The 17,367-nt window shown below is 42.2% G+C and overlaps 1 protein-coding gene across 7 annotated transcripts in view; it reads left to right on the forward strand.

Moving 5' to 3' along the window:
• Positions 1 to 16,641, forward strand: part of LOC306934151 (ubiquitin-associated protein 2-like) — a 36,744-nt gene extending 20,103 nt beyond the window's left edge. For 3 of the 7 annotated variants that reach the window (XM_079516649.1, XM_079516651.1, XM_079516650.1), the window contains exons 18-29: positions 1,090 to 1,219; positions 1,457 to 1,514; positions 1,737 to 2,034; positions 2,582 to 2,673; positions 4,598 to 4,672; positions 7,814 to 7,892; positions 8,046 to 8,246; positions 9,322 to 9,492; positions 10,235 to 10,339; positions 10,845 to 10,918; positions 15,282 to 15,470; positions 15,835 to 16,641. In XM_079516649.1, coding sequence (XP_079372775.1) covers positions 1,090 to 1,219; positions 1,457 to 1,514; positions 1,737 to 2,034; positions 2,582 to 2,673; positions 4,598 to 4,672; positions 7,814 to 7,892; positions 8,046 to 8,246; positions 9,322 to 9,492; positions 10,235 to 10,339; positions 10,845 to 10,918; positions 15,282 to 15,470; positions 15,835 to 15,927 — 1,565 coding nt within the window. In that variant the 3' untranslated portion in view covers positions 15,928 to 16,641. The remainder of the gene's footprint in view (positions 1 to 1,089; positions 1,220 to 1,456; positions 1,515 to 1,736; positions 2,035 to 2,581; positions 2,674 to 4,597; positions 4,673 to 7,813; positions 7,893 to 8,045; positions 8,247 to 9,321; positions 9,493 to 10,234; positions 10,340 to 10,844; positions 10,919 to 15,281; positions 15,471 to 15,834) is intronic. The other 4 variants (XM_079516652.1, XM_079516655.1, XM_079516653.1 and 1 more) reach the window with 3 other exon arrangements.
• Positions 16,642 to 17,367: the final 726 nt, after the last annotated feature.

Here is a 17,367-nt window from a genome sequence, read left to right on the forward strand (position 1 = left end):
TGTTTTCATTCCCACTATCAACAATGTATACACATTCTGAATGGCCTTGCTGACAGATTTGGTAACACAGCACAGAATCTGTTCTTGAGAGATTAATGCTAGATAAACCCAGGCTTGTTTCCATTCCATGCCATTTTGGAAAATCAACAATGGCGGACATTGTAAACAAAGTGGAAATGCTAATTTGTAACTAAAGACTGAAGAGGGGGGCCCAGGCGGTGGCGTAACCGTCTGGGCACCCGACTGGTAATCCAGTCGCAGTGTGCCGCGGGTTCGACTCCCGAGCCCGACACGGCCTTTACTGCATGTCTTCCCCCATCTCTCTCCCGTTTCCTGTCAGCCTACTGTCTGTCCCTTCAAAAACCAATAAAAGGCGTAAGCCGCAAAAAAAATATCTTAAAAAAAAAAAAAAAAAGACTGAAGAGGGGGAGGAATTATACAAAGTAGGACAATAGGAGTGGCCCAGGAAATGATTCTCCATTCATTTTCTCCATAGGCTTTTCAAAAAGTATTTATTTAAAGACCGTTACAAAGCCAACTCGGATCGTGAAAATCATGACAATAAACATAATGTTTTGGGCCGATCAAATCATTTATGGGAAGAAAAACAAAACAAATAGTGTTGTATCCTGCCTTTATTTTCTTTCTAATTATTTGATCGGCCCAAAATATTATGATTTGTTACGATCCGAGTTGGCTTTGTCCATGGCGTAATATCATTTATAATTTATATAAATACTTTTTGGAAAGCCTATGGAGAAAATGAATGGAGAATCATTTCCTGGGCCACTGGTCGTTCTGAAAGGGGGTGGGACTGCGACGTTCTATACTGATGACATCACGGGTACCACCAAATCAGTTGAGCTGTTACTGAGAGCCATTTCCATAAAAGCCCCTATATGATGCTTATTTTGGGGATAGAAAACATAGGGGAGTGCAAAAAACGTTTTTTTTTTTTTGTTCCATGTTGTAGGACCTTTAATATTCCAGATGTTTAATTCACTGTTTGGATATTTCTTTATGAAAGTACCTAAATAGTCATAAGGATAATTAAGTACAAGAACCTCTACCCGTTTCTTCCTCCATCAGTCCCATCATCGGCATCTCGAACGGTGATGGCAGAGTCTCCTGTCATGACAAGTGAAAGTGGTCCTGCCCACCATATACCCTCTCCTGCAGCCACACCTTCCCACTCAACGCCTCTCCCCTCCCTCAACAGGTAAGCTGGTCCACAGACCCCTCATCACTACTTTATTGCCCTTTTCATTTGATCATATCCCCTCCCATATCGTTAACCACTTTGCATGTCAAACACATCCCCTAGCATCCCTATTAAAGCATATGTTGATTAATGATATTTAGGTTGAAACTGCTATCTATGGGTTAGGGTTATCTATTGACCAGACATTGCTGCTTGAGCAAATGAAAACCTAAAAAATAATGTATTTTTTTCTAGTCATGTGGCCAGCACACACTCATCTGGATCTGCTCTCATTACAAGCACCTCTCTCACGGTAAGCGAACACACAGGTTTTCTTTATTACGCCAATGCTAATCTGTGAGGACCATGAATGTTCTAAGTAAATTCTGTCAATATATGTAGCGGGCTTATATTTTAGAGAGGGAACTTTTTTGGAAAGCTTAACTATTTCTTGTTTTTTCCTTCCCTGCTTTTGCACTTTTCTTCCCAACAATCCCCTCTATTGTCTTTCTTCCCTACCGTTTTAACCTCACAGATAGCCGGTGAGGACAGTAGTAGCAGCAGCCTCCATGCCTTCACTTCCTCATCAGGCCAGACTGTCAACCCTTGTCCTTCAGCCCCTCTGGCAGTCAGTAACTCCACCAGCAATGGCATGCACCCTGGCGGAGCCCCTGGTCTAACCGCCAATGGCATGCACCCTGGAGGAGCCCCTGGTCTAACCGCCATGCACCCTGGCGGAGCCCCTGGTCTAACCGCCAACGGCATGAATGCCGCAAACACTACAATCTCTGCAGCCGGCAGCCGCACGGCCCCCCTTCTCAACACCACCTCTGGTAGGTGTGTGTGTGTGTGTGTGTGTGTGTGTGTGTGTGTGAAGCTGTGATATTAGGCTGAGTTGGTGTTGCCCAGGATCTAGCCTCGGAACCCCAGACGTTTTTATTTCCAGGGAGAAAAAAAAAGTCTGGGTCAGAGTCCACTTCAATTCGGCATAGAGTAGCGCTAACATCACTCACTCTCTGCTGATTACTGATCGTCTGCACCTTTGTTAAATTGACACACGCACACTCCTCTCTCTCTCTGTCGCTCTAATTAATTAGTCTCATGTCTAGCAGCTGTGCATAGTTTCTGCCGGCGGATCCTGCCTGAGCTGCCTATGCCATAAAAAGCATAGGTGAGTTCCAGGCTACCCAGGATCAAACCCAGAACCTTGTGGTCCGAATAACAATGTTCTCACTACTATATGGATTGGCAGGATAATAACATTTTATTCATTCATTCAGTCCAGGATTGTGGGTTAAACTAATATTGTTTGCCAATTAAATGTACCCATTGTAGAGAAGAGTTTAATTAGATTTATTTTTCTCCCTGTCTGTTCCCAAGGTAAAGCTCCCCCTAACTTGGCACAAGGTATTCCCCCTTTGCTGGCCAACCAGTACATTATGGGCCCTGGTGGCCTGCTCCCTGCCTACCCAGTAAGTATTCCTCACTTCACTGTTTTTCCTGATTAATGCCAAAAACTTGTCTCAACGCAATCAAAATAAAATGGATACTGATTACTGTACCATCATATCAATTTACTACCAGCTGTAGTATTTGTCATGAAAGGACCAATCTGGGAACGCCCCCCCCCCCATGTCTATATTCCCTGGTCTTTGGGAGGCTAGAGACCAGCGGTTCCCAAACCTTTTTGGCCATGCACCTCCTGACCTAGCTGACGCACCCCCCCACATGGAAATAAAAATTGCATAAGCTATATATATTTCCTGTGTGTGTGTATGTGTGTGTGTGTATGTATGTATGTATGTATGTATGTATGTATGTATATATATATACATACACATACTGTATATGAACCTGAATATGGCATATATATTCTGCATATACTTGCCATATATTAGCACAATACAGTATGTTAATATATTTACTGTATAATAAATCCATAGCACCTTTTCATGTTGCGCTCGCGCACCAAGGGGTGCACGCTCATAGTTTGGGAACCACTGGTATAGACAACCATGTCTCCTCCAGTGCAAATTCATTGCACAGGAGTTACTAGTGCAGTCTGATATACATATAAAGCATTTTAGCTTAAAGAACCATACTATAGAGTGCCGAAGTCCTGACGTCACTCTACTCATCCCCTGGTTCACGGAAGTAAATTCTCTATGGAGAATAACATGGGATCATCTTAAAATCATTTCATATAAGCATTGTGGTCCATAAATAAACAAGCTGTCTCTGTATCGTTTGTATCATATGAGTGACTGATTTCTAGCGAAAATGTAACTAATTCAGTAGCCGTAACAAGAGTTTTCTCTCAGTCAGTTGATTATTTTTTGAAAAATAAACCGATCACCCCGGCCTTTTCACTCATATGGATATGAAGCATCGACTGAAGGTGGAAATGTACAAATATACCCAAAGAGTAACACAATAAGCGCTAGAAACGAGTCAAACAACCCAGAGACATTTCCGGGTAGGCGGGGTGGCTGCAGCTGCCCGTCGCACAACAGAAACTGACATGTTAAAAATATATATTTTTTTTAATTGATATTTAATGTTTCGTGGTTACTACGAGTTGAGTCAATGCCAGCTGAGCTTACGTCAACAAGGAATCTCAGGAACGCAATGTGTTGACATCGGGGCATTACGTATATTAGCAGCGTCATACCCTTGTAGTTTCAAGGCTTTTGCAGCCACATCATTTCATTTTCTCCAGAAACTGTTAAAATCATTAACGACACACAGCCACCCCCTGATAGAAAGGCCGGGATCGGTTTATTTTTCACAGTTCACCTAAAATCCCCCTATGGGGATTTCAATGCAAATAAAACATTACACAAACCTTTGGACTGGCGCCCTCTACTGAAAGTGACGTCCGACTTCGGTCCTCTATGGTAAGTATTTTTGAGGGGCATTAGCACCTCCTATGTCCAGCTTTGAGGGTTTGTGTGGACAATGTTTGTGTTTACACAAACCCTCAAACACAAACATTGAATGCCATTGACAATGAATGGCCAGTTTTGAGTGTTTGCGTAAACATTGATAATGAATAGCCAGTTTTGAGTGTTTGTGCGAGCACAAACATTGCGTAAACACAAATATTGAAGACAAAAGTGAGGACGGAATGAGATGATGTATGATGATAAGAACGCCCCTCACTTCACACAGGTGTGATTTTGTTAATGTATTTGTGGCTTAAAGACATGTCTGTGAGCTTCAATATAGGCCATGCTTGTAGTCTGTCTGTCTGCCTGAAACAGTCTGCAGGCTCCAGTTAAAGTTCAGCTTATGCTCTTCACATGGTGAAATGTGGGCTGTCTGGTTGCTGATTTCTCCAGGAGATGTTTTACAATTTTAATGCTGTCATTTGTAACTTTTTACCCCCCCCCAAAGAAAATCTATTGTTTGCATTCACAGCAGATCTATGGATATGAGGATCTGCAGATGCTGCAGTCTCGTCTCCCTATGGTGAGTAATACTGACTATTTCTCACTTTCCTTTGTTCTAATATATGGAATTGTATTGCTTATAGAACACGGATGTGATAATTCGAAGTGGGTTTCATGATGCTGGTTTCGTGCAGAAACAGGGATGCAGTGTTTCCCCTAGGAGGAAATAGTAGTAGAGGTGGTAAACACATTTTGTGCGCTCTTTTCCCGATGGATAGATACAGCTAACCTGACTCCGCCAGATTGCATAAGCTTGCTTCACACTCATTTCACAAACTACTTCCATCTGGTATCTCTGCAACCCAATCGCTGAAGGAGGCGGGTCCTTTTTTTTTATTTTAAAGTTACTTGGCAGGTTATTGGCAGATCCCGCCCGTAGCTGCCGCTGATTGGTCCGAACCACGGCTGGTTCAGTTCATCGCTACTGCAGGAGAGGATCCAGATGGAGGCTGTGTTGCGAACTTGTGAATTAATACCGCCCCATCTGGTGGAGTCAGGTTAAGATGCAGCAGTCTATTGAGTGAAGTCACATGACTGATCAGTGTTGGTTTGCTTCATTGTTGATATGAACTACCCATAGCTGAATATAGGAGTGGCTAGCGCCCCTCAAAAACAAGCAATTAGTGTAGATTTTCATCTTACACAAACATTAAATTCCCATTGACAATGAATGGAGAATTTACGTCCTGTGTGTCTGATTTTCGATGATAAGAACGCCCCTCACTTCACATGGGTGTGATTCTAAAAAGTTTTAACTGCCGAATATGTGATATCACGTATTTCAAATTGCACCCAGATGCATTTTGCGTATAAATCACGCAATTCTAGGTCTCAGTACGCATGTACGAAATGCACAACGAAAACTACACCATTTTCGCAGTTCCAGAGTGACTGCCACGGCTTTTATGGATCCCACCCCCAGTTCTAGGAATGCCCCGCTGTGATTGGCTGGCTGGAAAAGCCAATTGAAGCGACATTTGCTGAGCATGGCGTCCTGACAGCTAATCAGCGTTGATGTTTTCGGCGGAACTTGTGCTGAAACATAACAACTTTTTGAGGAATAGGAACACATTTTGCTCCTTATAAATGATATAGTAGCAGGAATTATGTTAAATATATTGAACCGAGCCGTCTTGTCTGAACGAGCAGGTCAATTTGTTTCCACTGCCAAAGTTAAATTACCTACGTGTCTTATCTACAGCCATTGTGCAGACTTTTATTTTATCAACGCTGTTGTCCTGTGTGGCCAAAATGAAGCTATTGGAACAACTGGAAACGATCTCCAGGTGCTTTGCATGTGTAGATGAGGTGTAAACTAAATGCGTTCAAAGAGCGAGCGTTCTGACAGTGATAATGTGCGGAAAACTGGCCTGATAATGGAGTGTTGGTCATTGCTTGCGACGTAGCCTGAACCAATCCAAATAACCAATAAATAATAGTGTGTAAATCTCTCAACCAATACAAGTGTTTGGGGGCCACGAAAGCTCGCTCAAATAGACTCTGCAAGCAAATATAGGAGTTGTGGATGACGTACAGATCCAAAATATTTCATTTTTATCTCTGAATGAGTTGACATGTACAGTCAGTGAATGAATTATTTATCGTCTGTGTGAAATGAATACAGTGGTCTGTCAACAATGAGTAGTAGCATATGAATGATTATACAGTCTAGGCTATCTATACACTGAATATGAATTAATGACTAAAGAAACCGCAATTTAATACTTTTATTTGTCCATTTTATATGTCCATTTAATGTGTATCGTGTATTTGATTGCTTTATATCAATATGAAACGGCTACGCTGAAAACCAACTTTTAGTCCTGTCCCGGTTTCTGGGCAACGCCTTCGTCACCCCCAGCACAAGGATGAGTGCGTGCGCATGCCATAGGGTCCCATTAAAAGTAGGATTTTCACTCCTATTGACTACGGTAACTATTTACATAATAATCAAACATTTATTCCCAAATTAACTTATAGTTGATTTAGAATTTGTTCCTGTGTAATGCTCAGGGATAACCAGAAAATTGTGCTGAAGTAATAACGTCCATGCCTGTGACTCGCTGCGAGATCTTTAAATGGGTCCGTCTCAAGTGTGTACCTGGATATGAAGTGTGAAATTTATATAAACATTAAAATAAATATAATAATTTACAGACAAATCCAACAGCTGCGCTGACTTTTCAGCAGTGGCAGCGCGCTGCTGTTGCTCTCATGTTCAGCCCTGCTGCTACACCCTCCCAGGGTGCACATCATTTTCAGATGAGCAGGCTCTGTATTATCAAACCGAACCTTCAGAAAGAACAAATCAACAAGGATTGCTTCCTGATCCTTGCTACTATCACAAGAGCATTACTATACAATGTTCTGTACCCTGCACATTTGTGTAGATAGAGTGAGTGCATGTTCAGAGCTGCATCCAACATCCTGGATGTAGCACTGGAACAGACTCTCGTCCAAAAACACACAGATGCTCCACTTTATTAAAATGAATGTTAAAACAAACTGCTTACAACGTGGTATGGTTGAAGTGATAATGTTACATGCTCTTGAGCTTGACTTACATCCTGAATTGCAGCCCTACTAATTGTTAATCCATTAAATAATAGCGCCCAGCGATTTATAGCAGTGGAGCACATTTTGCGACGGACTGGATGTTATCCCGGATGTGGCTGAAGTAGCTTGATGTAGCCAAAACACTCCTGAGGCGATCGACAACAACGGGAGGTATGATTAATTCTAACGCGACTAGTGGCGGGACCGCGGTGGGCCGTCTAACACATAATCTTTTCTTAGAATTGGACGGAATGATTTAGATCAAGAGTTATTAACGTTTTAAGATTTTCGATCTCGTCGGCTAAAATGGGGGGGGAACAGCTCGTCTTGTTAAGTTTGTCATTCCCCAGGGTGGCCATAGATGAATGGGTAGAAATGCCGCCTGGGAAACGGAAGGTCACAGGTTCGATGCCCAATCTACAGTATGCGTTCCAGTGTCTATGAGCAAAACACATAACTGCTCCCCCCGGGTGGTCAACAATATGACCACAAATATGCAGCCATCAGCTGGGTGAAGCTGAAACTGTATTTCCACACAGTATTAATAATGGGCAATGACCAGTCTTAATCCTTTGTGTAATGATCTGTTTTTCTCTGTCTATAGGACTACTATGGTCTCACATTCCCTGGTACTGCGGCTACCATGCCTGGTAGAGATGGCCTAGCCAACAATCCCTACTCTGGTAACATGTCTTTTATGAATTGCTTTTTTATGATGCAATACTTAAAATCCTACATCAGTGTTCTTTAAAAAGGAAATAAAAACTCTAACATTGTAGAAAGACATCCATTTCCTATTATAGTAATAAATTCTATTGAACAACTTTGGTCTCTAGGCGAGGCGACCAAGTTTGGCAGGGGGGACTCTTCCTCTCCAGCTCCCCCCACCAACCTGTCTACAGGCGGGGTGCAGTCACAACCCCAGCAGGCCCCCCAGGCAGGGGCCCAGGGCCAGGGCCAGGGACAGAACCAGGGTCAGCAGACGCAGAACCAGGCCTTCCTCAATCCCCCTCTCCCCCCGGGTTATGGATACACTGGTAAGGAAAAGCAAGCTTGGCTACGTTGAAAATGAGTGCTTGTATAAATAAAGGTGGTGATGATGATGATGAAGCTTGAATATTATGAAGATATGGGTAAACTTCCTTTTCAGGAATCCTGGTAATGTACCTCTAATGCAGATTTCAGACTTAACTCAGTAATGCCTGATACAAATACAAAGACTGTGGGATAATCGCTGGGATAATCCATTCCATTGTTATTGGCAAAACCACCAGCAGGCAGATAAAAGATGATTTTTATAAAACTTTTAGCATTATCCTAAACCAGCTGAAAAATGTGATCACGTGATTTCTGGGTGTACACGTCTTTGTTGATCGTTCACAGGCTGCGGTAGAGTACCCTCTCTCGTTAACCACCATGACGAGAATCATTGGCAATGTGAGGCTCGTGAGCCTTGAATAAATGTGGCGACTTGGGCCACTTGGCGAGAAATCTCGCCATTGGCCTGCAATCAGTTAGCCCGGTCGATGCCAAATTTTGCACACACACTCCCTGGATGCCAACGATGAACCTCTGCCTGAAAATTTCCAGAACGGCCTGTTATAGCGCCACCAGGAGGCAGACTTTTGAAAAACTCATTTTTTGATATTACTCCTCCAGAATTTGTCCAAAAATCCCGCAAATCGTTACACACTATCTCTATAGTCGTGTTCAAGATGGATCTGTCTGATATTTCATATTCCATCCTAATTGGCTTTCAAAGTTTGCAGGATTGGACCTTTTGAAACAAAAAGCCTCAAATTGTGAACGCAGCGTGCAATTCACGTGAAATCTTTCACAGACTTTCCTACTAGGCTGAGGAATATATCCCACCCTTTTCACATTGGCCTGTTATAGTGCCACCAACAGGTGGATTTTTGCAAAACACATTTTTGGAACAAAATGCCTCAAATCAATGGTGTAAGAACAAATGGCACCCTTTTCACATTGGCCTATTATAGTGCCACCAGGAGGCCACAACCTGGCCTGGCCTGGTGGAAACCTGTGCCCCAAGGGGCACATTTTCTAGTTTTAAGTGTTTTCATTGTCCTTTGTCCTTCATCAATCCTTCAGGTCTGCCATACTATGCTGGCATGCCTGGTGTGCCCTCAGCTTTCCAGTATGGTCCCACTGTCTTCGTGCCTCCCACATCGGCCAAGCAGCCTGCCATGGGCATGGCCAACCCTAACAACCAGTACCACCAACAGCATCAGCCCAGCTACGGACAGCACGCCTATGGCGCAGGTACTTGGAAGGGAAGGATAGGAGAAATGAACTGTCTGTATGATAGCTGGGGTCAATTTACTTGAGCTTCAGTTAATTTTGAACTCTTCTGACATGAACCATTAATTCTACTCACATTTTGTATTTGAGTTGACTCCAGTGTGTGTGTGTGTGTGTGTGTGTGTGTGTGTGTGCATGAACGTTCATGTTGGAGTAATAACCATTGAGATGTATCTTGTGATAGTATACCACAAATAAATTATTAGGCTTGATGGGAACAAAGGCTACTGCTTGGTATAGATCTTTGATTTGTTTATACACTAAATACGTAAAAATCATTTGCATCACACTAGTGCAATATTTAGCGTTAAGAATTAAGCGTTACAGAAATAACGTGTTTCCTGTCTGTGTAATCTGAGACAAACGACTTTCCGCCTTGTAGACGGGTATGGCAAGTGCTGCATGTATGTGTGTGTGTGTGTGTGTGTGTGTGTGTGTTATGGTCCGAGGGTGTTTTTGCTTGTGCTGCATGCATTGCTCAAACCCCCCTGCTGGAGTTGGTCACGGCTCAGTATGAACACAGGCTGCCACTTGAGTCAGGTTACTTTACTGCTTCTCTCTCCCCTGCTCCTTCTGCTCTCTCCTCTCCTCATCATTTTCCTACTTTCTTCATCTCGAACCCCCACCCCCAATTTCCCATTCTTTTCTCCTGCTCTCTTTCCATCCTTCGTCCATCTGTTCTTCTCTGCTCATCCTCTCTCAGCCTTTGATGACCTGTCTCAAGCCCACGGTGGGGAGTACAATAAGGGAGGGTACGGAGGCAATGCCCAGTCACAGGCCAAGTCAGCCGGCAGCGGCCAAGGGAAAGGTACACACAAACGCATGCACCCACTCCAAGTTAGTTGGCTGTGTGGCCCGGGGTATGGTAAACGACACACTCGTATAAAGTCAGTGGGCAGGGACCCGGGGAAATACAGACGTATGCCCGAATTCATGGGCAATGAAGCAGTCAACATATTCTGCGGCAAGGTGTGTATACTACATGCATGCGCGTGAATGCACTTGCAAATGCACTTTGAAACACGCAGAGTTGAAAGCAAACCGAAAAAAGACTAATTTGCGCAGTCTTGGTTGAAAGCTTATTCTCTATTGGCTGCCTCTCCCCCTACTAACGAGAACAAGTGCTCAGCCACTGTTACAAATGCTGGTGTTAACCTGATGCATTCCCCCACCCCCACCCCTCTCTGGTTTTCCGTTCCTCTTCCTTCCCATCTTATTTCCTCTTCATCTCAATCCATTTGCTTTCCTGTCCTCTTCTCTCCCATTCCCTCACCTCATCTTCTTGGATTTATTTTCCATTCCTTGTCTGTCAGCCCCAGGACTGTCAGGGTCAGGCAACAGTGGAGGCGTACCTGACATGGGAGGCTCCATCTATAGCAAGGCCCAGGTATGTTGTGTGCTTTGACATAAAGCAATGCTTTATCTGATAATTTCATGTCCTAAGTAATGCTCTAGAGTCTCAATACAAAGAATAAACCGTCTAGACGGTTTATTCTTTGAAACGGCAAGTTTAGAGTCTAGACGGTTTATTCTTTCCATGTAAATTAATTAAGAACTCGTTTTGTCGTGAATTCGCTTAATTTCATAGTTGTCAGGGTTCCCGCGAGTCCTTAAAGTCTTAAATAAAAAAATCGTGAATTTAAGGTCTTACTTTGTCTTAAATTTGACCAAATCTGACTGTAGGTATTACATTTGAAGATAAGGTTTTTAAGGCTCATGGGAAAATGAAAGCTACGAACATTCTGTGTATAATAATTTGATTAGTTTATAAAATTAGACAATGAGAGACCGCTATTAATAAAAGTTCTATGTCAAGTAGCTGCAGTGAGCAAGCATTGATGGGTAAAACGTGATCAGGATAGGATCGGACTTCTGCGAAAATGACCAATCCAAGCACTCCATTCCAGTATTCCGCTTCAGTACTTCCATCCAGTATGCAGCAGTAACATGTGTGTTGTGTTGTGCTACTAGCATGCTATGCTAGCTGGCAGCAGACAGGAGCACAGAGCTCGCTCGAGCAGCAATGTTAGCGCTATGAGAGTAGTATATGTTAGAAAACGAGAGCAAAAAATAACAGCTCGATTCCTGACCCTGGCAGCAACAGCAGCAAAGTTCCTCCTCCGAACGAGATGCAGATTAGCCTCGGTCGGCGTCAATTATTATCTGACGAGAGAAGGAACAGGCTGACAACTGAGCATGCCGAAATGCTCATCTTCTTAAAGAATCTCCCCAAAGGTTTTGGTTGACAAGGATAGTTAGTTCAGCACTGAAAATACTACAATAACTACATACCATTGGTCATTTGTCTGCTAAAGTGCTAAATTACAGATAGGAACCAAATGGACCTGTAACTCCGTGTACAAATAGAACCAAATGGACCTGTCAATTTGGTTTCATTTGTACACTCTCAGAGTTAAATTGACATTGCTTTTACAATGAATAAAATAAGAATACATAAAAGTAATAACTTGGGGTCCCAGAGATAGGCTTTAAATGGGGGTCAGTAGCCTAATGCATGTCAAACTGAGTGTCCTAAATTAAAATGAGGAGAATCACTGCTAGAATTAATGTGTATAGCCCACCTATGCTACTGAGAAATGTATAACAAAAAAAAAATCGACAGCGGTCGAGATCATGGATTTCACTACGCTACTCCAAAAATATATATATATTTTTTTTACCAAGACTCAAGTTGGTAAAATAAGTGGGACAGTTATTCTCATAACATGTGTTATGTTGTGGAACTTGTTTCTTGACTATTCTGGGGAGGTTATGTTCTCTGTTTGAGTAATATCACTTGATCAATCCTGATTTTAACATTCCAGACTATAATAATAAAAAGTAAAGATAAAAAAGTGTGCTACCTGCCAGATATCACACAGCATAGAGACTTAAATAATGTGCTGAATCTGATCGGTTTCGGTATCTAATTGGTTTTGATGATGGCTGATTGGTATCTGGAGTGGGAAAAGTGTGATCGAGGCATCCCTATTTTCAATATAGAAAGACATTGTTGCGAGTTGCCTCATTTATTTGGGTCTTAAATTACATTAGCTGAGGTCTTAAAAAGGTCTTAAGGTGGCCTTACACTAGCCGATTTTTTTTCAATCTGAAATCTGATAGCACCACACACACACTACAGGATAATCGGAGCAGGGCAGAGCAAATATCAAACATTCTTGATGTTGATCGGGCCGATCGCGCTTTGAGCGGTCGGGCACCCCCCGAGCGTCATAAATGCCCGATTATCGGCTAGTGTAAGGCCACCTATCGGCTAGTGTAAGGCCACCTTTAAATGTTACTTTCAAAATGGTGCAAGAACCCTGGTTGTCTTCTGTTATGACCCAGAAAATGTACCCATGGCCTGTTTTGTTTTGCAGTTTTATTTGTAGAAGGCATACAAATGTACAGTATGTTTAAAAAAAATAAAGGAAAGGAAAGAAAGTGTCTTTATGTTTTGGGACCTAAATTTCATGACTTAAAGGAATGTGCGTGCTCAAGTTTCTTTACCGGGTGCATAATGCAGAAAAGTTCTTTCCAAGGAGAGGAATCGCCACACCCCGAATGGGGTGCATACTTTGTTTAGACTAGTCATTGGTTAGACATTGGTTAAGGTTAGGTTTAGGTGTGCTGCCCTGTGGGAGGTTAGGTTTAGGGTAGCCGCAATTTGCAACTCTAGATTGTTTTATAATGGGATGAATCTAGAGTTGCAATACCCTCCATTGACTCCCCACTCATCCAATTGCGTTTGCGATCTGCTTGTCATAAACGACGTTAAACTCACCAACATTGCAGCTGTAGTCCAAGCTTGAATTATCCTCTTTCAATCTGCCAAGCTTGTTTTTCATAAAAATCCCCCGTAGACATGTTATGAGCTACTTTCTGTCAAGAAATTCTGTGCAAGTGATTATTTTTGTTATTTTTTTTTTATAGTTCTGGAGTTTGGAAGCGCTCGTCGTAAGTCACTGAACGGCCCTGCATGCATCTGTTTCGCATTTGCACATAATGCAGGAGGCAGCAGCGCGACCCCTTAATAAAAACGAGCGCTTCCAAACTCCCATTAAAGAAAGAGGATAATTCAAGCTTGGACTACAGCTGCAATGTTGGTGAGTTTAACATCGTTTAAGACCAGCAGATCGCAAACGCAAATGGATGAGTGGGGAGTCGATGGAGGGTATTGCAACTCTAGATTCATCCCATTATAAAAAAATCTAGAGTTGCAAATTGCGGCTAGGTTTAGGGTGAGGTTTTGAGATCGGTTGTAGTTATGACTGGTCTAACCAATGACTAGTCTAAACCAAAAACTGTCTAAACTAAGTACTGCACCCCCCTCGAATGTGTAAGTTTTCTGTATATTGCCCAATGTGCCATCTTAATGTAGATGGATTGCCGTGTTTTTTGTATGCGTCTATGGAATATATCCACACCCCCCGCTGTGGTTATAATATTCAAATATGTCTTCCCTGTGTATTTTTGGTTTCTACCTGAAAGCTGAAACCCTTTGAGTCAAAAGTCCCATTCGAAATACCACCATGTTAGTGACATCACAATATCAACCCTTCCCCCTTTAACATACAACAGCTATGGGTGTGGCTTCAGTTCAGAAAATCACGTATACATACACACAGCACAGCGTTGTCATCCTGGTGTCAATATAGCTGGGGGGTGGATCTTGGGAGAAAGCTCAGTTTTCCCAACCAGAAAAAACAGTGAGGTGTTGGGTTTTCAAACGCAGATGCTTTAAAATAATACTAATTTAAAAGTAGGTGTCATGGCTTGCCAGATCACAGGCACAGATCCTTGTTGCCACACGACAAGGAACGCTACTTTAGAAAATGAGACAAGCTAGAGTCCGATTAGAATGTTTTCCTTTACTGCTGGACATGATCAAACACACCAACGACCGTGGCCTGATATATTTGCCTGGTAAGAGACACTATATATGATCAATTAAACTTAAATCGTAATTTTAAAAAGCCATTAATTCATCAATGATGTTTATAGAACACGTTTTAGTGAATTCCAAGTAGGCTACTGACACCTGGAAGTGGCGTATTATTATGCTAAGTTTATACACAACACAAGCCAAACAAAACCCTATAGCGGTTTCAAACGTACAGAAAATACACTGTAAAACATGGCAAAGAATACGGAGCTAAAGCAGTGTAAATCCTGCATGATATTAAATAGTGAACGGAAATAGAATTCTCTACAATGTGTTCTATAAACATTATTGATGACTTAATGGCTGGTTTTTGATATTATGTTAAGTTGATATATCTATAGTGTCTCTACCAGGCGATTAAACACTGTGGTGGTAACACAATGTTTTGTAACATGGAGAGGAAAACGGATCTCGGTGGTGCTTGCTTGTGCAACTTAATGCATGCAATAAGAGATGGATAATCTGACTCTGATTATAAACCACTTGAACCCCAGCATAAACCAAAACAAGCTCACAACGTGTTGCAGTGCACTGTGAGCTCATAGCCCTAGCCTGAAGTGTTTTAGTGTTCTTCATTTGCAGCCCTTATTCCTACACACATTTTCAGATTACAAATATACAAGTGCTCACCCCAGGGCCAGGGATGTTACAAATCACTTCACTCCAATCTTTAACATTTCTGTGAGGGCTGATCCCTCTGATTTTAACTCCCCTTAAAGTTCACCATCCTTTGCACATTTATATATTTGATATAGTGGACTTCTAGTTAAACTGTCATCTTGTTTTTCTGCTGTTCGACTCCCAGTCATTCGACAAACAAGGCTTTCACACAGGAACACCCCCGCCCTTTAGCCTGCCTTCAGCCCTGGGGGGAACAGGCCCCCTGAACCCTGGTGGTGCCCCTGGCTATGCTCCAGCCCCCTTCCTCCACATCCTTCCCCACCAGCAGCCGCACTCCCAGCTGCTGCACCACCATCTTGCACAGGACGGACAGGTATGGCCAAAGCTCTCAAAGTTGGGGAATTGCATCACAAAAATAGTTGAGCTTAAAAGAAAACCTTTGCAAACAAATACCCTGAATCTGTGTTATTTTGGAGGCTCTTGTATATACAGTAGTAGTACATGATCATCCAAATGCATTTTGTGTGATCAATACAAATGTTCCAGATTTTGTCTATGACCCAGAATAAAATTAATCTATGTGAATGAATATTAAACATTAAATTGTGTACATCACTCCATTGACTTAAGTGCAATCTAATAAGGGCACATTTTATTATGCTTGTCACTACAGACCTAGCCTCGTTTCTCCCCACCCACCTAGTTTACTCACTGGGCTTTCTGTCTCTTATCCATAGGGTGGTCCTGGTCAGCGCAGCCAGTCCAACAGTATGCAGCAGAAGACACAAGGCAGCAAGCCCAACTATAGCTCCCCCTACTGGGCCAATTGAGGAATGCACACTTCACCCACCCTTAAAAAGCTGTCTGAGTGCTGCGTGTGAAGTTAAACAAAAAGAGAACACACACTACCCTAATGATGAACAACCCCAGCCTCCACCTCCCCCACCTCCTTGCCTCCACAAGTCCTCATACTTTTTTGGGTTCTCTTTCCCCCCCCTTTTCAAAATTGGTTGTACATGTAAGATATTTATGTATGTATTTATATATATACTGTATATGTAATAGTAGAACATAAATGTGGTTGCTGCATTTTATTTTTGAAGGACATTTTTTGTTTACTTTTTTCAAAACTGCAGGAAAATATGTTACATTACAAATGGAAAGAACTTCAATGATGAGAAATTATCAGAAACTCCCCTGGAAGAAACCAGAAAAGAAGGGGAGAGAGCTATAGCAATGACTGCATAAGAGGACATTTCAGATGGAAGGGGGGGTTTACAATATTTACTTGTGACTGACCAGGCTTGTCCCGCAGACATCGTTTAATTTTAAAACTGTAGCTGTAGTTCTCCTACCCTGTTTCCCTCACTCTCCTTCCCCTTTTCTGTTTTCTGGATGAGCGGAGGGCCTATTTCTCAACCTTGTCCCTGTGTCACCCCCCCTTTCAAAGACACACGTTGACCATTCAAATTTTATATTTTAATTTAATTTTAACCCTCATTTCCCTGGAAATAAAAGTTCTAAGCAGTTGGAAATGTGACTGATGTAAGCCTCTTTGTATGGTATTTTTGAGTTTGTTATGTTTGTTTTTAGTTCGTTTGTTTTAAAAACTCCATTGACAATGAAGGGAAAATGTACGTCATATTGTCTCTTTATTGTTAATGGCATTTAATGTTTGTTGGCACAGTTTGTTTTACATCACCTAATCAACATGAGTTAGACTTTAATATATTAGCACCCCTCACTTCACGTGGGTGTGATTTTTGTGATGGTGTTAAATCAAGGTTCCCACAAATTATGCAGAATATAATCTCAAAACATTTAACAAAAATTGGAGGACAATTTATTTGATTTGACATAACCTTATCTTCATACAGAAGCCACCACACTGACCACCTGCTACTTAGCATGTTATTTTGGGCTGTGTAAAAGCACCACAGACTAGGATTCCCAGTTGAGTTAATGTATTCTGTCCAATAATGGACAAACTGTGTGATAACTGGACTTGTGTCTGGACCATGTATTTACATAAATGAAGATATGCTTCCTTGAGAAAAGCTAACACGAGAGCTCGAGACCCTCATGTTAGATTTCATTGAAGGCAACCAGCATTCCGGCAATGTTTCTTAAAGTGACAGAACACTAGACCACAATTCATTGGTATAGTGACAAGTTGAAGCCTTACTAACCATGTTACACTGGTAGTCGTTGGCCAGTGTGTGACACTGCAGTATTAATTGGTCAGATTCTCGACTCGTCTGTTGCACCTT

The sequence above is a fragment of the Electrona antarctica genome (genome assembly GCF_951216825.1).
Source record: "Electrona antarctica genome assembly, chromosome: 12".
Taxonomy (NCBI): Eukaryota; Metazoa; Chordata; class Actinopteri; order Myctophiformes; family Myctophidae; genus Electrona; species Electrona antarctica.